The following is a 17,675-nucleotide window of genomic DNA, read 5'->3' on the forward strand; positions in this document are numbered from 1 at the left end:
TTTAAATCCTTTATAATCTCCTTGAAACAACTGAAAAATGGTATCATTTTTCAGTAATCCTTTGATGATTGGAAATGACCAATAAATTTGCTTTTCTGGTAAATTGAATTTTCTGGATAATTCAAATTTAAGGATGTGAACTGCTTTTTGTTATCAGTGTTGTTGGAAATCTCTCTAAATTGCTTCAGAATCCTTATCTGCCTAGGTTACTTAGCCTATAATGAAAAAGATGGATTTCATTTTTTTTTTTTTTTGTGGATGGAAGAAGATGATAATGATGGTATCTTGTAAACTATGTTTATAAATTATTATTATGGAATACTGATTGCAGAATATGTCCTAAAAGTGGGATTTTTAATAAACATTAACACTGATTTTAGTTTTTTCATCTTATGACCTTTTCCTGTATTAGGGTATGGGAAAATTGTGTGTGTATATATATATATATTTTTTTTGGTTAGGTTCTAAATAATTGAGATTTTTTGAGTCCATTTTTATGTAAACCCAAGGTATATTACTTGTGCATTACTAATATTTAAGTCTTTCATTTGTGCTTTTTTTTTTGCTGAAAATTGTGAAGTTTTGAGCTAATGGCTTGCAATAGAATGGAATGTCTCCATCTATGAATTTGTAAGCAATCCAAATGGGTGCAGATAGATAATATTAGAAATTCTATTCAAATATATGAATATATTCATATACATGAGCGTACTTATTTATCTGAAATAATAAATATTATCTAAAGCTATTTAAATAAAATGAATATACATGTGTTGGGAGCACATGATGACATTTTAGTTTTACTGCTGAGTTTCATGGTCAAAACATTTTTAGACCACTAGACTATGAAGAATTATGTTCAGTATGGTTGAAAATGGCAATGGAATATGTAAGAGGAAAGACCTGAAGGAATAAAACTGGGCTGCATCAAGCATGGCCCTCGTAAGACTTTAATTTGCAAGTCTGAAATAAATTATATTTTGAAATAAAGGACGTAGAGATCTCTCTCTTGATATCTGTAATAAGACAAAATATTAAGTCCAACCACGGAAAACAAAGCTAATAGTAACAAAGCCCTATCCTTAGGAAATAAAATTATCCATGCCCCTTGGAGAATCTACTATATAACATAAAATATCAAAACCAGTTAACTTCCCACAGAATTGCAAATGGTTTGGAGTCACTTATAGGTAGGAGGGAGTACTTTTTCAAATTTAACTAGTTAACTATTACAGTGGTTCTTTTCCCCAGCTTTTAGATTATTGTCATGTTGTGCAGCATTTGTTTCTTTATAGTTTTTGAAAGAATACTATTTTTGGTCATGTGTGATATATATGACCTCTTGTAAAATAGAGCACTTAAATATTCATTTTTTGATAAGATGGGCTCCTTAATATACAGATTCTATATCACATTTTGCACAATTATTTCTGGAATGAATTTTACTTATCTCACCTTAATTCTTCTGAAGGATTTTCCTGTTCAACCGTTGCTCTTTTTATTTTCAGGGGTTTATGGGAAAGTTCAGCTTCACAGTGCTTATACTAAAAAATCCTGGACACATCTTGGAGCTGATATTGCTTCAGGAAATGAAAGGTGAGGAATGAGACTAAGTTAAGGCTACACACACACACACACACACATACACAAGCATACACACACACCTATATATATTTTAACAGCTTATTGAGGCTTGCTATATAAGATATAAAAAATCCCAATAACATAATAGAAATAGAAACATGCAAAAGGAAGTGGAGAAACATAGTTCATTGCAAGAGTAAATTTTAGATCATACATTTTTTTTGCTGTCAAGTAAATCTCAAAAAATCTGAATCCTATAAGAAATGAATATGAGAATATTTCAGGCACGGAAAGCCAAGACACTCTGGCAAAAAACAAACAAACAAACAAAACAAACAAACAAAAAAAACCACCTAAATGAAAGATCTCCATGAGTGAGATCCCAGTGGAAAGAACGGGTCATCAAAGAAGGAGGTACCTTTCTCTGAAGGGAGGAGAGAACTTCCACTTTGACCATGGCCTTGTCTAAATATGATCAGAGTCAGTGAACTCAGGGGGCTTCCATAGCCTTGGCAACTCATGACAAGAGCCTAGGGTGATTACTGAGGCCATAACCAAGAGTGTCAATTTGTTAAGTCAACAACAGGAGTCACTGTGCACTTACTCCTCATGTAGGATCTCTGTCCTTAGTGTGTTGTACATTGTGATTTAATGCTACAACTAGTACTCAAAGAGTATTTTTCACTTTATGTTTCTGTGTGGGAGCAAACTGTTGAAATCTTTACTTAATGTATGCTAAACTGATCTTCTGTATATAAAGAGAATCAAAAATGAATCTTGATGTGAATGGAAGGGGAGAGGGAGTGGGAAAGGGGAGGGTTGCGGGTGGGAGGGACGTTATGGGGGGGAAGCCATTGTAATCCATAAGCTGTACTTTGGAAATTTATATTCATTAAATAAAAGTTAAAAAAAATTATCATTACTACTAATTACAAAAAAAAAAAAAGAAATGAATAATCTGAATTGCAACTGTGTAGAAAGATGTAGACAGAAGCAAAATAGAAATGATAAAAAACATATGAAAGATCTTATTAAATTTAATAATGCAGTAAAGAGTAGAAGCAACACTGCCTCAAACTGAACAGGTGACATGAAAAACCAATTGATGTATATCTAGTACCACTAGAATGTAGAAAGCAAAATAAGACAATAAAACTAATAAATGATAAGATACTAGAAATAGAAATATACAAATGGAAAGCTACATATAGGTAATCCTTCTTTTCAATAAGAGCCAAGAATAAATAAAAAAGAAACAATAATAAAAGCTATAAATGAATTATGCATAGAAAACCTAGGAGTAGCTATGTTTACTTTGGACACATCAGTATTAAAAATAAAAATTGTTGGGGCCAGCGCTATGGCGCAGTGGGTTAAAGCCCTGGCCTGAAGTGCTGGCATCCCACATGGGAGCCAGTTCTAGTCCTGGCTGCTCTTCTTCTGATCCAGCTGTCTGCTATGGCCTGAGATATCAGTAGAAGATGGCCCAAGTAGGCCGGCACCACAGTTCAACAGGCTAATCCTCCGCCTGAGGTGCCGGCACACCGGGTTCTAGTCCTGGTTGGGGCTCCGGATTCTGTCCTGGTTGCTCCTCTTCCAGTCCAGGTTTCTGCTGTGGCCCGGGAATGCAGTGAAGGATGGCCCAAGTGCTTGGGCCCTGCACCCACATGGGAGACCAGGAGAAGCACCTGGCTACTGGCTTCGGATCAGTGCGGTGCATCGGCCGTAGAGGCCATTGGGGGTGAACCAACAGAAAAAGAAGACCTTTCTTTCTGTCTCTCTCTCCTCTCTCACTGTCCACTCTGCCTGTCAAAAAAAAAAAAAAAAAAAAAAAAAAAGATGCAGCTTGGGATGTTTGTGTCCCATATTGGAGTACCTGGTCTGAGCCCTAGCTCCTGATTCCAACTTCCTGCTAATGTCTATCCTTGAAGACAGAGGTGCTAGTTCAAGTCCTTGGGTCTTTGCCACTCATATGTGATACTTGGGTTGGATTCTTGGCTCCTGGCTTTGACCTGGTGCAGTACTAGTTGTTGTGGGCATTTGAGAAATAGGCCAGCTGATAGAAGTTTCTCTTTAGGTGTCTCTGTCTGTCTTTCAAATAAAATGAATAATATTAAAAAAGAATATTACCAAATAATTAGGAATCCTGCAAAGATGCATTGAACATGTAAAGGGAAATACACATTGCTTTGAAAAAATTATAAAAAATACAAAAAAGTGTTCTAATTAATAGAGTCAACTGAATTTAAAATCCAAAAATGGGAACAAAATTGAAGAATAATATAAATTAGTGATAAGAATTCTTGAAATACTGCAAATATGATAATGTAAATATGGCTCATAAAATTTGACAAATTCTAATGATTGTTCTTGTAAAACTGCATGAAATTTGAAAAGCTAATAGATTAATTAGGGTTTTATTTTTATAAAATCATAATATAACCAGTAGATTGTGTGTGTGTGTGTGTGTGTGTGTGTGTGTAAGCCTATCGGTACATATAATCTCATCTCTATAGCTCTCCACACACATATACAGACACACATATTACTTGACTTATGATGAGGTCACATCCTGATTATCCCATTGTAAGTTGAAAATATTGTGAGTTGAAATGAGTTTTTTACACTTAATTTACAGAACATCGTAGTGTAGTCTACTCTACCTTAGATGTGCTCAGAACACTTACATTAGCCTGTAGTTAGGCAAAAATCATTTAACACAAAGACTATTTTATACTAAAGCGTTGAGTAGTTTATGTAATTTATTAAGTACCTATATCTCCAAGGGCTAGCAACACAGTACACTGGAGAATGTCTGTTGTATTCCCTGGGGACAGCATGGTGACTGGGAGCTGCAGCTCACTGCCGCTGCTGGCATCATGAGGAAACATCATATCACATATTGCTAAAGTGAGAAAGATCAACATTTACCATCTGAATTACAGTGTCTCCTGAATGTGCACTGCTTTTGCACCATCATTAAGTCAGAACATCTAAGTAGAATCATCACAAATCGGGGACAATCTGTGTACTTGTACATAGTGCTCCTATATATATGAAGAGATTATTTCAAGGAATAGACAACACAGTCACAGGGGTTGGAAAGTCTGTAATCTGTAGTGTGGGTTGGCAGAGTGCACAGTCCTGAGTAGGACTGATGTTGTACTGTTTAGGGAAGTATTCTTCCTCAGAGAAACCTCAGTGATTAACAAGGATTGCTCACATTATGGTGGGGAGTCTCCTTTCTTAAGGACAACTCACTGGGTTACCCATGCACAGAAAACACTTTCACACCAACACCCAATTTAGTATTTGATAGAACTTAATCTAATTAAGTTAAGCATAAACTGATCATCAAAGTTTAAAATTCATATAAAAATCTAAGACTATAACTATAGCCAACTGGAGATACCACATGAGAGTCACAGACAATGAGTATGAGTGTCTCTTCTATTAGAATTGAAAGTAGAACGCATACCTTCCAGATCACCAAAGGGGAAGAAAATGATGTAAATAATACATAAAACAAATAGGAAAATAAATAAGAAAAGAGAAGAAAATGAAGTGGTGAGAGGATAGAACAAAAAAGTCACACAGCAGAAAAAAATGTGAAAGCAAGAATAGATCTGCCAGTTATAGAAACAAAATACTTGTTAAAAGTGATCCAATAATGGCAAACATTGAATTAAAATTTAAAATTTAATCATAACTTTATTAAAGCTATAATTTTTTAAAAAAATATTTATTTATTTGAAATGTAGAGTGACATACATATGTAAATAGAGACAGAGAGAGAAAGATACTTCCATCCCTTGGTTTACTCCCCACATGGCTACAATGGTTGGTGCTGGGCTAAATGGAAGCCAGGAGCAAGGAACTCCATCCAGATCTCCTATGGGGTTGGCAGGAACCTATGTATTTGGGCCATCTTCTGCTGCTTTTTCAGGTGCATTAGTGAGGTGTTGGTTCTGAACTGGAGCAGCCAGGACTTGAACCAGACTTCTGATATGGGATGCTAGCATTGAAAGTGGTGGCTTAACTGGCTACACCACAATGCTGGCCTAGTAATAATGTTCTTACCAGAGAGAAATTTAAAAGCAATTCAGGAAAATTTTAAGGTTAAATGGATCTTAGAAAATAAAAAAAGAAGAACCTCAAAAGTATTTTAAAAAAGTAAATTTCAAAGAACATGTATCAAATTGTTTAAATAAATAAATTTTACTTTAATAAAAAAATTTGATCTCCAGTCAGACCACAGAAGTCAGAAAAGTTTTATACATTTAATACAGTATAGAAATATATTATGCAAGCCTCTGAAAAATACAAGGGAAAACTCACAAGAGCAAAATTAGTAATCTAAGACATGTCCAAACCTCTTTCAGTTCTCACCTTTGACTTGAGTTAAAAAATATTTGAAAAAATATGAAGAATGTGAATAATATAATAAATTTATATATTAAATTCTTTAATATATATTCATAATTAAAACCTGAATAAAATCAGTGATACTAGGATGTGAGCAAAGTATGATAAATATAGAAATTAAAAGAACATATAAACCAACAATCTCAGTTTCCTGTGAGATTAAAGAAAAGAAAAAAAATAACTCTTTCCTAAATAACTTTGATATTAAAGAGGGCATCAGAAGAGAATACTTGGGAAATAGCAATAATGAGGATATTGAGCCTAAGATAGGACCAAACATGCAATACATCTTTCACATTGCACGCTTTCAGGATTGAATATGAAAACAAAAAATAAGCAAAATAAACTATCAATAAGAAAAACTGGAAATAGAATAACAAGTGAGTCTAATGAATTCAGTGGATGCCAGATGAAAGTAGAAATTAAGAAACTAGTACAGTTGAATTTTTTCAAGTGATGTAACTTTGTCACCAATGATTTTAAGCGTATTTTAAAAACCCAAGATATAAAGCAGAAATGAGAATTGAAATATAGCAAGTATAGAAAAGAGTAAAATTGTACCACAAAATATGTATATTGATGTAGTGTCACTTTGACATTTTTGAAAGAAAAAAAATGAATTATATATAAGAAAACTAGGTATTGTATATGGATAGAGAATAGTAAAACTAAAGGAATCAATGACAGTGAAAGATAAAGTTGTTAAAGACTTCTCCTCATGAATAAATTTGGCTCATATAAATTTGTAGCATGCAATTTTTAAGTTTTTTTTAACATTTATTTTATTTATTTGAAAGAGTTGTAGAGAGAACTAGAGACAGAGAGAGAGAAAGGTCTTCCATCCCCTGATTCACTCCCCAGATGGCCACGACGGCCAGAGCTGCACCGATATGAAGCAAGGAGCCAGGAGCTTCTTCTGGGTCTCCCACGTGGGTACAGGAGCCCAAGGAGTTGGGCCATTTACCATGTTTTCCCAGGCCATAATAGAGAGCTGGATTGGAAGAGGAGCAGACCAGGGCTAGAACTGGCGCCCATTTGGGATGCCGGTGCTTCAGGCCAGGGCTTTAAATCGTTGAGTCACAGCGCTGGCCCCAGCATGTACTTTTAATCATTCAAAAATCAGGATGTTATGTTACATATTCTCATTTATATCATAGAAAAATATTTGAAGTATCCCAATTATTTTATGGGAACATGAATAAAATAATTTTTAAAACAGCTCCTAAAGATAAGTTTTTTAAAAAGTGAAACATCTAAATGTAAAATGTAAAATAGAAAGCAAAAACCATGAAGGAGCAACAACAAAATCCTATAATATATGATTGAAGAAAAACTAACTACGTTTGTGTGTGATTTATTCAAGTAAACCAGGATAGTAAAAAAGGAAATAATCAATTAATATAATTTATCTCAAAAAATCCTGAAACAGTTCAAGGTCACTAGCAATCAGGGAAATGCAAATCAAAACCACAATGAGGTTTCACCTCACCCCTGTTAGAATGGCTCACATGCAGAAATCTACCAACAACAGATGCTGGCGAGGATGTGGGGAAAAAGGGACACTAACCCACTGTTGGTGGGAATGCAAACTGGTCAAGCCACTATGGAATTCAGTCTGGAGATTCCTCAGAAACCTGAAGATAACCCTACCGTTCGACCCAGCCATCCCACCCCTTGGAATTTGCCCAAAGGAATTTAAATTGGCAAACAAAAAAGCGGTCTGCACCCTAATGTTTATTGCAGCTCAATTCACAATAGCTAAGACCTGGAACCAACCTAAATGCCCATCAACAGTAGACTGGATAAAGAAATTATGGGATATGTACTCTTTAGAATACTATACCGCAGTAAGAAACAATGAAATCCAGTCATTTGCAACAAAATGGAGGAATCTGGAACACATCATGCTGAGTGAAATAAGCCAGTCCCAAAGGGACAAATACCATATGTTCTCCCTGATCGGTGACAACTGACTGAACACCAAAAAGGAAACCTGTTGAAGTGAAATGGACACTATGGGAAATGGTGACTTGATCAGCATAGCCCTGACTGTTAATGAACAACTTAATACATTATCCCTCTTAGTAGTTTTTTTGTCTGTTCTACTTAATATGACTGGTTTAATTCTGTAATTAATACACAGTTATTCTTAAGTGTTGAAATTTAACTGAAATGTGATCCCTGTTAAACATAAGAGTAGGAATAAGAGAGGGAAGAGATGTACAATTTGGGACATGCTCAAGCTGACTTGCCCCAAATGGTAGAGTTAGAAACATTCCAGGGGACTCCAATTTAATCCCATCAAGGTGGCATGTACCAATGCCATCTCACCAGTCCAAGTGATCAATTTCAGTTCACAATTGATCATAATGAAAGGACTAAGAGTCAAAGGGAGCACATAAACAAGTCTAGTACCTGCTAATACTAACAGATAGAATAAATAAAGGGGAGAGTGATCCAACATGGGAAGCGAGATACTCAGCAGACTCATAGACTGGCGGATGTCCTAAACAGCACTCTGGCCTCAGAATCAGCCCTAAAGGCATTCGGATCTGGCTGAAAAGCCCATGAGAGTATTTCAGGCATGGAAAGCCAAGCCAAGACACTCTGGCAAAAAAAAAAAAAAAAAACAAAAACAAAAACAAAAACAAACAAAAAAAAAAAACAAAAACCTAAATGAAAGATCTCTGTGAGTGAGATCCCAGTGGAAAGAACAGGTCTTCAAAGAAGGAGGTACCTTTCTCTGAAGGGAGGAGAGAACCTTCACTTTTAATATGACCTTGTCTAAATAAGAGTCGGTGAACTCAAAAGGCTTTCATAGCCTTGGAAACTCATGACTGGTGCATAGGGAGATTACTGATGCCATAAATAGGAGTGTCAATTTGTAAAGTCAACAACAGGAGTCACTGTGCACTTACTCCTCATGTAGGATCTCTGTCCTTAATGTGCTGTACATTGAGACTTAATGCCATAATGAGTACTCAAACAGTATATTTCGCTTCGTGTTTCTGTGTGGGTGCAAACTGTTGAAATCTTTACTTAATGTATACTAAACTGATCTTCTGTAAAAAAAAAAAAAGAAGAAATTATTAATTCCCAACTTGACTCTTGCTGGGATTAAACATGACAATAGGTCTGATCTGATTTCATCATCATTTAAAAAATCATCTATTATTTTTCACTTTATGTTTGTGTGGGAGCTAACTGTTGAAATCTTTACTTAATGTATGCTAAACTGATCTTCTGTATATAAAGAGAATCGAAAATGAATCCTCATGTGAATGGAAGGGGAGAGGGAGTGGGAAAGGGGAGGGTTGCGGGTGGGAGAGATGTTATGGGGGGGAAGCCATTGTAATCCATAAGCCATACTTTGGAAATTTATATTCATTAAATAAAAGTTTAAAAAAAAAGAATAAGAAACACTTTAACAGTAATGCCCTTACATCTTGAGCCATTCAGATGGCCTGAATCTGACACTAAAAAAAAAAAAAAAAAAAAAAAAAAAAATCCTGAAACAAAAAGAAAGATATTGTGCATACAATGTGGACCAGTGTGGACAACGGGAGTAGTTTATAGTGGTTCACAAATACTAATTAGGAAATCAAAGGAAAAGAGAGGATACTCTGTAGTCAAGAGCTGCAGTGGTAAAGGAGAGAAGTAGGTAGACTTAGAGACAGGAAAATCTGTATGAAGTTGTATAGGGTTCTCTAGAGAGAACCAATATAGTCTATATGTATTTATATATAATAAATATATAAATATAAAGAATATAAGTACTGTATGTATTATATATATACATATATATTTATGTGAGATATACTACTATTTAAGAGAGGAAATTTATTAGAGGAATTGGCTTATGCAACTATGGAAGCTGATTGCATAGATCAGTCCAAGGGCCAAAACTTCAGATTCAGAGAAACTGATGGTGTAATTGTTAGTCTGAGACTGATGCCTGGTGTGGTCTCTGGGGTGCCCCAACTTGAGGTGAGGGGTGGGCTGTGGGCAGAGAGAGAGAGAGAGAGAGAAAGAGAAAATTATATTTGCATTTTCTGGAACGCTAGCATATAGGGTAGTGCTTTCCCACCCTGAGGATGGAACTTTCCTGTCAGTCTACTGACTCACATCAGCCTCCTTTGCAGGCAACCTCACAGACACAATCAAAACTGATACTTTACTAGCCTTCCAGATATCCCCTAATCTAATCAAGTTCATTTTTAAAATTAACCAACACAGAGGCATTGGGTGGAAAGTGCTTTCTTGGTTTCTGGTTTGTGTAAATAGATGATGGTGTTATTCACTTGATGAGGACTAAGTTTGGACAAAAGATTATATACAGAATTCAGATTTGGTCATGTGGACTTGAAGTGCCATTTGATACCATAAGGATTTGTAAAGTAGGCATTTCTAACAAAGATTGGTAAAAATGTTAATTATAATTAAAAGGTTAGCAAGTTGGAATTTGACAGAAGCCATATGAATGGATTTTCTTATAAGAATGTGTTGAAAACCTTATTCACAGTCAGAGCTACAGGCTATTTTGAAAGAAACTCAATTTTATTAATTAAAACTATCCACAGTAATTAACTAGCTACTGTTCATTGAGTTCTTATCATGTGGCCTTGCTTTATGTCTGGCCTCCACCAAGCATTTTATATATATTATCTCATTTAAATCTTTGAGTGCTATAATTTAGGTATTATCTGTATTTTATGGATATGAAAACTGAGGCTGGAGAAGTTGAATTTCCCAAGTTCATAAAGCTGAAGTTCCTGAGGCTGAATTTTTGCACTGCTTTGTCTGTTTCCATTGCTTGAGTTCTACATATTAAAAATATTAAAAAGAAAATTTCTTAGAATCAGTCCTGAGGAGTACTTTAATGAGTTTATATAAATGATATGAAATTATCAGAATGCTTTGTTTTTTAAACCTTTGTAAAATTTTTAAAAATAATTTAAGACTCACAAAAGTTTACAAATACTCTGGCAAATTGATAATGGTACCGAATTAACTAACATACAGTTAATTCAAGCTATTATACAAGTTATTACTTTATGCGAGCTATACTTATCCAAGCTATTAGTTTAAACATTGCTCTGCAATCTCCCTATGTTAAAGTCAGTTAAATAAGCCTTTCCAGAGGCAGAAACATTGGAAGAGAAAGGCATTTGGCTTAGTGGTTAAGATGCCCATGTTGCATATGAAAGTACCTGAGTTTGACATCTGGCTTTGGTTCCTGACTCCAGCTTCTTGCCAATGTATACCCTGAGGAGCAGTGATGGTGGTTCAAACAGTAGGTTTCTTGCCACACTATGAGAGAGATGGATTACATTTTCAGCTCCTGGCTTTATCCCAGACCTGCCTACATCACTGTAGGCATCTGGGGAGCAAACCAGCAGATAGGAGATCTTGCTGACTCTCTGTCTCTGCCTCTCAAATAATAAATCTAAAGCCTTGGAGCCGGCACTGTGGCACAGCAGGTTAAGACCCCAGCCAGCCTACAGCACCTACATCTGATATGGGCACCAGTTCAAGTCCTAGCTGTTCCTCTTCCAATCCAGCCCTCTGCTATGGCCTGGGAAAGCAATGGAAGATGGCCCAACTCCTTGGGTCCCTGCACCAATGTGGGAGACCCAGAAGAGTCTCCTGGCTCCTGGCTTCAGATCAGCTCAGCTCTGGCCATTGCGGTCATCTAGGGAGTGAACCAGTAGAATGGAAGACCTCTCTCTCTCTCTCTGGCTCTACCTCTCTCTGTAACTCTGTCTTTCAAATAAATAAACTAAATCTTTAAAACAAAATTTAAAAAAATAAAGCCTTGTTTTGGGAGCATATCTCATTTGGACTCCTCTATGAATTTTTACCAATTAATTATCTGAATTTATTTGTATTTAATTAATGTATTTATGAATAATGGTAATATGAAGCCTTCAGAGCATAAGTTTTATGTTAATTTTATAAACCTCCACTCATTTCTTTTAATACCAACCAAATCAAGTCTAGCAATTATATATAATTTAATTAATTAAAATAATTTTATTTATTTAAGATACAGAGAGAGCTTACATAGCTGGGCTACTCCCCAAATGGCTGAACCAAGTGACAATTCAGCTAATAGTATGCAAGAGTTTACTTTTCTCTATATCCTCACCAACAGTTGTCTTCTTTTTTTGATAATAGCCATTCAAGTGATTTATTAACATAGTCTGTTATTTATGAGGAAATTACTCTGAACTGAAAAACAAATCAAGTAATTTATTACCTCATCCTTTTCTCTAGGACTCACTGTTTATCTCTTTAATTTGATTGTCATTATTGTGTATGTGTATGTATGTTTATATATATATCTGTGTATATATATATATAGTTATATAGTTATCTCATTAATCTAATTAGTGATGTACCTTTGGATACACTTCATTTGGAATATTTTTTCCCAATCAATTGTTTGGAATATGTCTTGTCCCACTCCCTTTGGTTACATTCATTCATGGTTCATTCTGATAACTTTTGTACCAGGTCCAAGTGTCATTAGTAGACCCTTGCTTATTCTCTTTATCTTTAGGTGTCTGACTTACCCTTAAAGAGTGAGTCACGCTCTTCACAAGGCTTTCAGTCTTCCCTCCAGTGTGAATTGTCCCACCATCTCAACCACTATAGCATGGAATTTTATGATTTGTTATTTCAACAACAATATACTTCCTAATGCATGATAATAAGCTGCTTAAGTATATATATATATATATAGTTCCTCCAAATGACTCCACAGGAGAAGGAAGTATTTTGTTATAGATTAGCTGTACCATTTAGCATATGGTACAGAACAGAATGTTGAGATGCTTTCCAATAAATGCCTCCCACATTAAATTGGGGTGTCTTTTCTGAAAATCAGAACTTACTTAGCCTCTTATTTCAGTCACATACTATCTAGTAAATTGTAATATAATTTTCTTGAATATATTTTCAAGATCTAAAATTTATTTTTTATCACCCAGACTTCATTAGGATAACAACTTAGTTCAAGTGTTAGAATTTAGTCAGTTGCTTCTTTCCTTTATTGACAGTTGAGGATCTCATGTGTAGCCTCTCAAAGAAGACACTTCCTTCTGGTCCAATAAAGTACCTGGGCCTAATTTCAGACTGCTGTATCCATCATAGGAAAAGGCATATGGATTTCTTGGGGAAGTATGTTGGATATAGTGTTCTATGAAAAAGTGAAGGATCTTTGAGATGAGGCAAACTAAAATAATTTTACTTGAAAAAAAAAAACTAAATGTGTGACATTGGGTAAATTATCCTCTCTGAGCCACACTTTCTTTTTTTTTAAATTATGAGAGTGATAATATCTAGTTACTAGATAATTACAAGGATTAATCAGTGAATTAATGTATGTAAAATGTTTAGCTCATTTTCTGGCGCAAACTAAGTCTCAAAACAGGGTAATGTCATAATCAGGGTTCTTTCAATTGAAAATAAAAGTAAATGTAACCCTTCTTAGTCCATTTGTGAGATCTCAAAAGGCCTTTCTTCCCCTTCCCACTCTTATATTTCCTATTTTAACATTTTGTCTACTTAAGAATGGGTTTCGCTACTCTAGGGTGCAAGTGATCTCAGAGTTTTTGGACTTTTCACAGCTTCACCACTGGTGAGAAAATTGTTCTTCCTCTTCTGTTTCATTAAATAAAATCCAGAGAGAGAATTTCATAGTATTTTAAATTTATTTTTATTAATGTGAAAGGGTGGAGAGGAGGTGGGGGGGAGAGAGAGGAGAGAGAGAGGAAAGAAAGAAAAATAAATATTTCAACTACCCTTTTACTCAACAAATGTCCACAGCACCTGGGACTATGCTTGGCCAATCCAGGATCCTGGAATTCAATCTAAGTCTCTCAAGGGTGGTAGGTACTAGTGGCATCATCTGCTGACTCCCAGGGTACATATTATCAGGAAGCTGGAATCCAGAACAGAGCTGGGACCTGAACTTTATCACTCAAATATGGTATATGAGTATCCTGAGTTAAATCTTTTTTAAAATTTTTTTCAACTTTTATTTAATAAATGTAAATTTCCAATCTGCAACTTTTGGATTATAGTGGCTTTTCCCCTCATAACATCCCTACCACCCACAACCATCTCATATCCCACTCCCTCTCCCATCCCATTCTTCATCAAGATTCATTTTCAATTATCTTTACATACAGAAGATCAATTTAGTATATACTAAGTAAAGATTTCAACAGACTGCACCCACACAGACACACAAAGTATAGAGTACTGTTTGAGTAGTAGTTATATTGTTAATTCGCATAGCACAACACATTAAGGACAGAGATCCTACATGGGGAGTAGGTGCACAGTGACTCCCGTTGTTGATTTAGCAATTGACACTCTTATTGATGATGTCAGTAATCACCCGAGGCTCTTGTCATGAGCTGCCAAGGCTATAGAAGCCTCTTGAGTTCATAAACTCCAATCTTATTTAGACAAGGCCACAGTCAAAGTGGAAGTTCTCTCCTCCCTTCAGAGAAAGGTACCTCCTTCTTTGATGGCCCATTCTTTCTGCTGGGATCTCACTCACAGAGATCTTTCATTTTAGGTAATTTTTCTTGCCAGAGTGTCTTGGCTTTCCATGCCTGAGAAACTCTCATGGGCTTTTTAGCTGGATCTGAATTCCTTAAGGGCTGATTCTGAGGCCAGAGTGCTGTTTAGGACATCTGTCATTCTATGAGTCTGCTGTGTATCCTGCTTCCCATGTTGGATTGTTCTCTCCTTTTTAATTCTATCAGTTAGTATTAGCAGACACTTGTCTTGTTTATGTGATCCCTTTGACTCTTAGACCTATCATTATGATCAATTATGAACTTAAGCTGATCACTTTGATTAGTAAGGTGGCATTGGTATATGCCACCTAGATGGGATTGAATTCGAATCCCCTGGCATGTTTCTAGCTCTACCATTAGGGGTAAGTCCGATTTAGCATGTGCCGAACTCTACATCTTCTCCATCTGTTATTCCCACTCATATTTAACAGGGGTCACTTTTCAGTTAATTTTAAACACCTAAGAATAATTGTGTGTTAATTAAAGAGTTACATCTTAACCAACTGCTGTGTCAAACCCCCACCTTCAGAGAAAGGATTTTGATAAAGGAATGAAGATTCATCTCATGCCTACCTTTAGATGAAAGGTTTGTGGGTCTTTAGAATGCAACTTTCACTAGAATCACTTCTATGGTAGAAACAGAGAGCTGTTCTCAGGAAAGATGGAATGGGTTTCCTGGAATGAGGGAGAAAGATTAGGTAGAAAAATAATTAATAGATAGTAATGCCATTATTGTTGCCCACATCAATACCAACATCATTATAGACTTTGATTTCTTCAATATTCATGATACTGCAAAGCAGTCCAAGGATCTTCACTGCATATGAATGACGCTAACAAAAAATTTTAAACTGGAGTTAAAAAAAATGATTCGATGTTCTTTGAGTTCAGAAGGCTGTGGCCATCCCCATTCCTGAGGAGAAAGGGCGGGAGGAGCATTTTGGGATTGTATACTCTGATTCTGTGATCAAATGAAACTATTATCATTAGGATATCTCAAAGGTTTAGCTAATAAATCTATTTATCTGAATATTTTATACATGATTGTAACAACTTTTAAAGAAAATTTGTAGGAAACTATTCTTTTATGTCCTTTGTAATTAATAAGGATTTTAGAGTAATGATTATATTTCCCTGAACTAAATCAAATTTTAATGCCAAATAAAAGCAAACTGTGGTGATGTTTTGCACATACCTTTAAAAAGTTATCTTTAAGGAGATTTCCACAGTGATTATTCATAATTTCCTCTCTCATATGGTTTCCATTTATGTCCAGTTATATAGCAAACAGGTCTTAATTTGTTGTTTACTTATTGTGTTAGGTTTTTTTTGTTGTTGTTGTTCTTGTTCAGAACAACAAGTATCTCCTCTTATACCTAGGAACTCTCATTAGTACTTTTTATAAATATTTATTTAATTGGAAGACAGAATGATACAGAGATAAAGATAAAAAGAAAGGTTCACAATGGCTGGGCTTGGGCAAGGGTGAAACCAGGATCCTGGAACTCCATCCAGGTTTCCCACATGGGTGCCTTGACCTGAGGACTTTGGCCTTCTTCCACTATTTTCCCAGGCACTTTAACAGGGAACTGGATTAGAATTGGAGTAGTTAGGATTTGAACCCACACTCTAATATGTGATGCAAATGTTGCAGGCTGTGACTTAACTGGTTGCACTGCAACACCAGCCCCAGACTCCAATTAGTATTAATCAGAGAACTATAATATGGCTAGATTCTGACTCAAATAATCATTAAGTTAGAATTTCTTGAAATGATTAGAGGGTAGCCGTAATGGTCAAAAATTGGGACTAGGAGTCGTGAATGCTAGAACTTAAGGAAAACTGACACTTGGTTAAGAAAACAAACTAGGCTATTCATATGGGGACCATAATTTTCTGTGAAGTTACTCCATTGTTACCAGTTCAGAATAGAGGGGGAAGGAGTTACACACCTTTAATATTTCTGTATGGTTCTCATGACATGTAGAATTCCAAAGTTTCTAGAGTATAGGGGAGAAATACATTTGTATGAAACTATGGGTTTTGGAAGCTTTAAATGGCTACTTAGTATGGCTACAAAGAATGGCTACATTCTAAAGATCACAGCCATTTCATAATTTAATGGGTTATCATGATATTCTGAAAGGCAGGAGTGCTGTTTTATTAAATTACCTTTTAACAAGGGAAGAAATACGAATCACACAGGTAAGGTGATGACATTTGCTAGCAAGAATGCTGGACTTGAATAGGAGTCTTCATTTTGATCTCTAACTTCATGCAATGGTCTAATCTTGAGTTTTGTTACTTAATCTCTTTGGATCTCGATTTTCTTTTCTCTAAAAGCTGGCTGTTCCTCAAATATTGTGATTCTTCCAGGAGCTAGGATAACACTCAATTCTTTCATTAAAATTGCATCAGTTGTCACTGGTATTTTTTTTCTATCACTGACCCACATGCTCGCCCTGCGACCTCAGGTGTACAAATTTGAATTAATTATAATCATACTATTGGCCTGTGTTGTTGTTTACACTGTAAACTAAATATCTATGACTCTTCGACCCACAGAGTAGACTCATCAAGATTGTCTGCTAGGGAAATATAACTTATCATCTTATAATATAAGTGACATATTTTTATTTATCATTATGTCTCTGGCACCTAGTATGTCTGGTGCATAGCTGTGGCTTAGTCAGTATATGTGGCATGGTTGGGCAGCCTGCACATGGAAACTTTTGCCTGAATAAACATTTACTGGTAGAGGAGAATCTACTCTGAAAGCCTGCTAAAACCTTCTCATTAGCTAAAGAGCTAGGTAATTAAAATAAACTTATGTTGTTGAAGTTGGTAATGACTCAATGGAGAATAAAGCAGTCATACTCACTAAGAAAAGCTAGGCGGCAGTGAAAGACTGAACAAAAATATTATTAAATGTGAGTTTAAACAAAAACCCAAACTGAACAGAATATAACATGATGAAAGCACAATGCTGAGAACATAGAACACTTAAGGATGCTGGAAAGAACCTGTAATACTTTTCAGATGATAACATGACATTGAGAAAAGTTTCAAGAC

General features: G+C 35.5%; 1 protein-coding gene across 6 annotated transcripts in view; it reads left to right on the forward strand.

Annotated features, from left to right (window-relative positions):
• The window catches only part of PKHD1 (PKHD1 ciliary IPT domain containing fibrocystin/polyductin), a 579,994-nt gene that overhangs the window by 402,708 nt on the left and 159,611 nt on the right, over positions 1-17,675 (forward strand). For all 6 annotated transcript variants that reach the window (XM_070074011.1, XM_051855614.2, XM_051855618.2 and 3 more), the window contains one exon: positions 1,509-1,596. In XM_070074011.1, the coding sequence (XP_069930112.1) occupies positions 1,509-1,596 (88 nt within the window). The remainder of the gene's footprint in view (positions 1-1,508; positions 1,597-17,675) is intronic.

This window comes from Oryctolagus cuniculus, chromosome 5 (assembly GCF_964237555.1).
Source record: "Oryctolagus cuniculus chromosome 5, mOryCun1.1, whole genome shotgun sequence".
NCBI lineage: Eukaryota > Metazoa > Chordata > Mammalia > Lagomorpha > Leporidae > Oryctolagus > Oryctolagus cuniculus.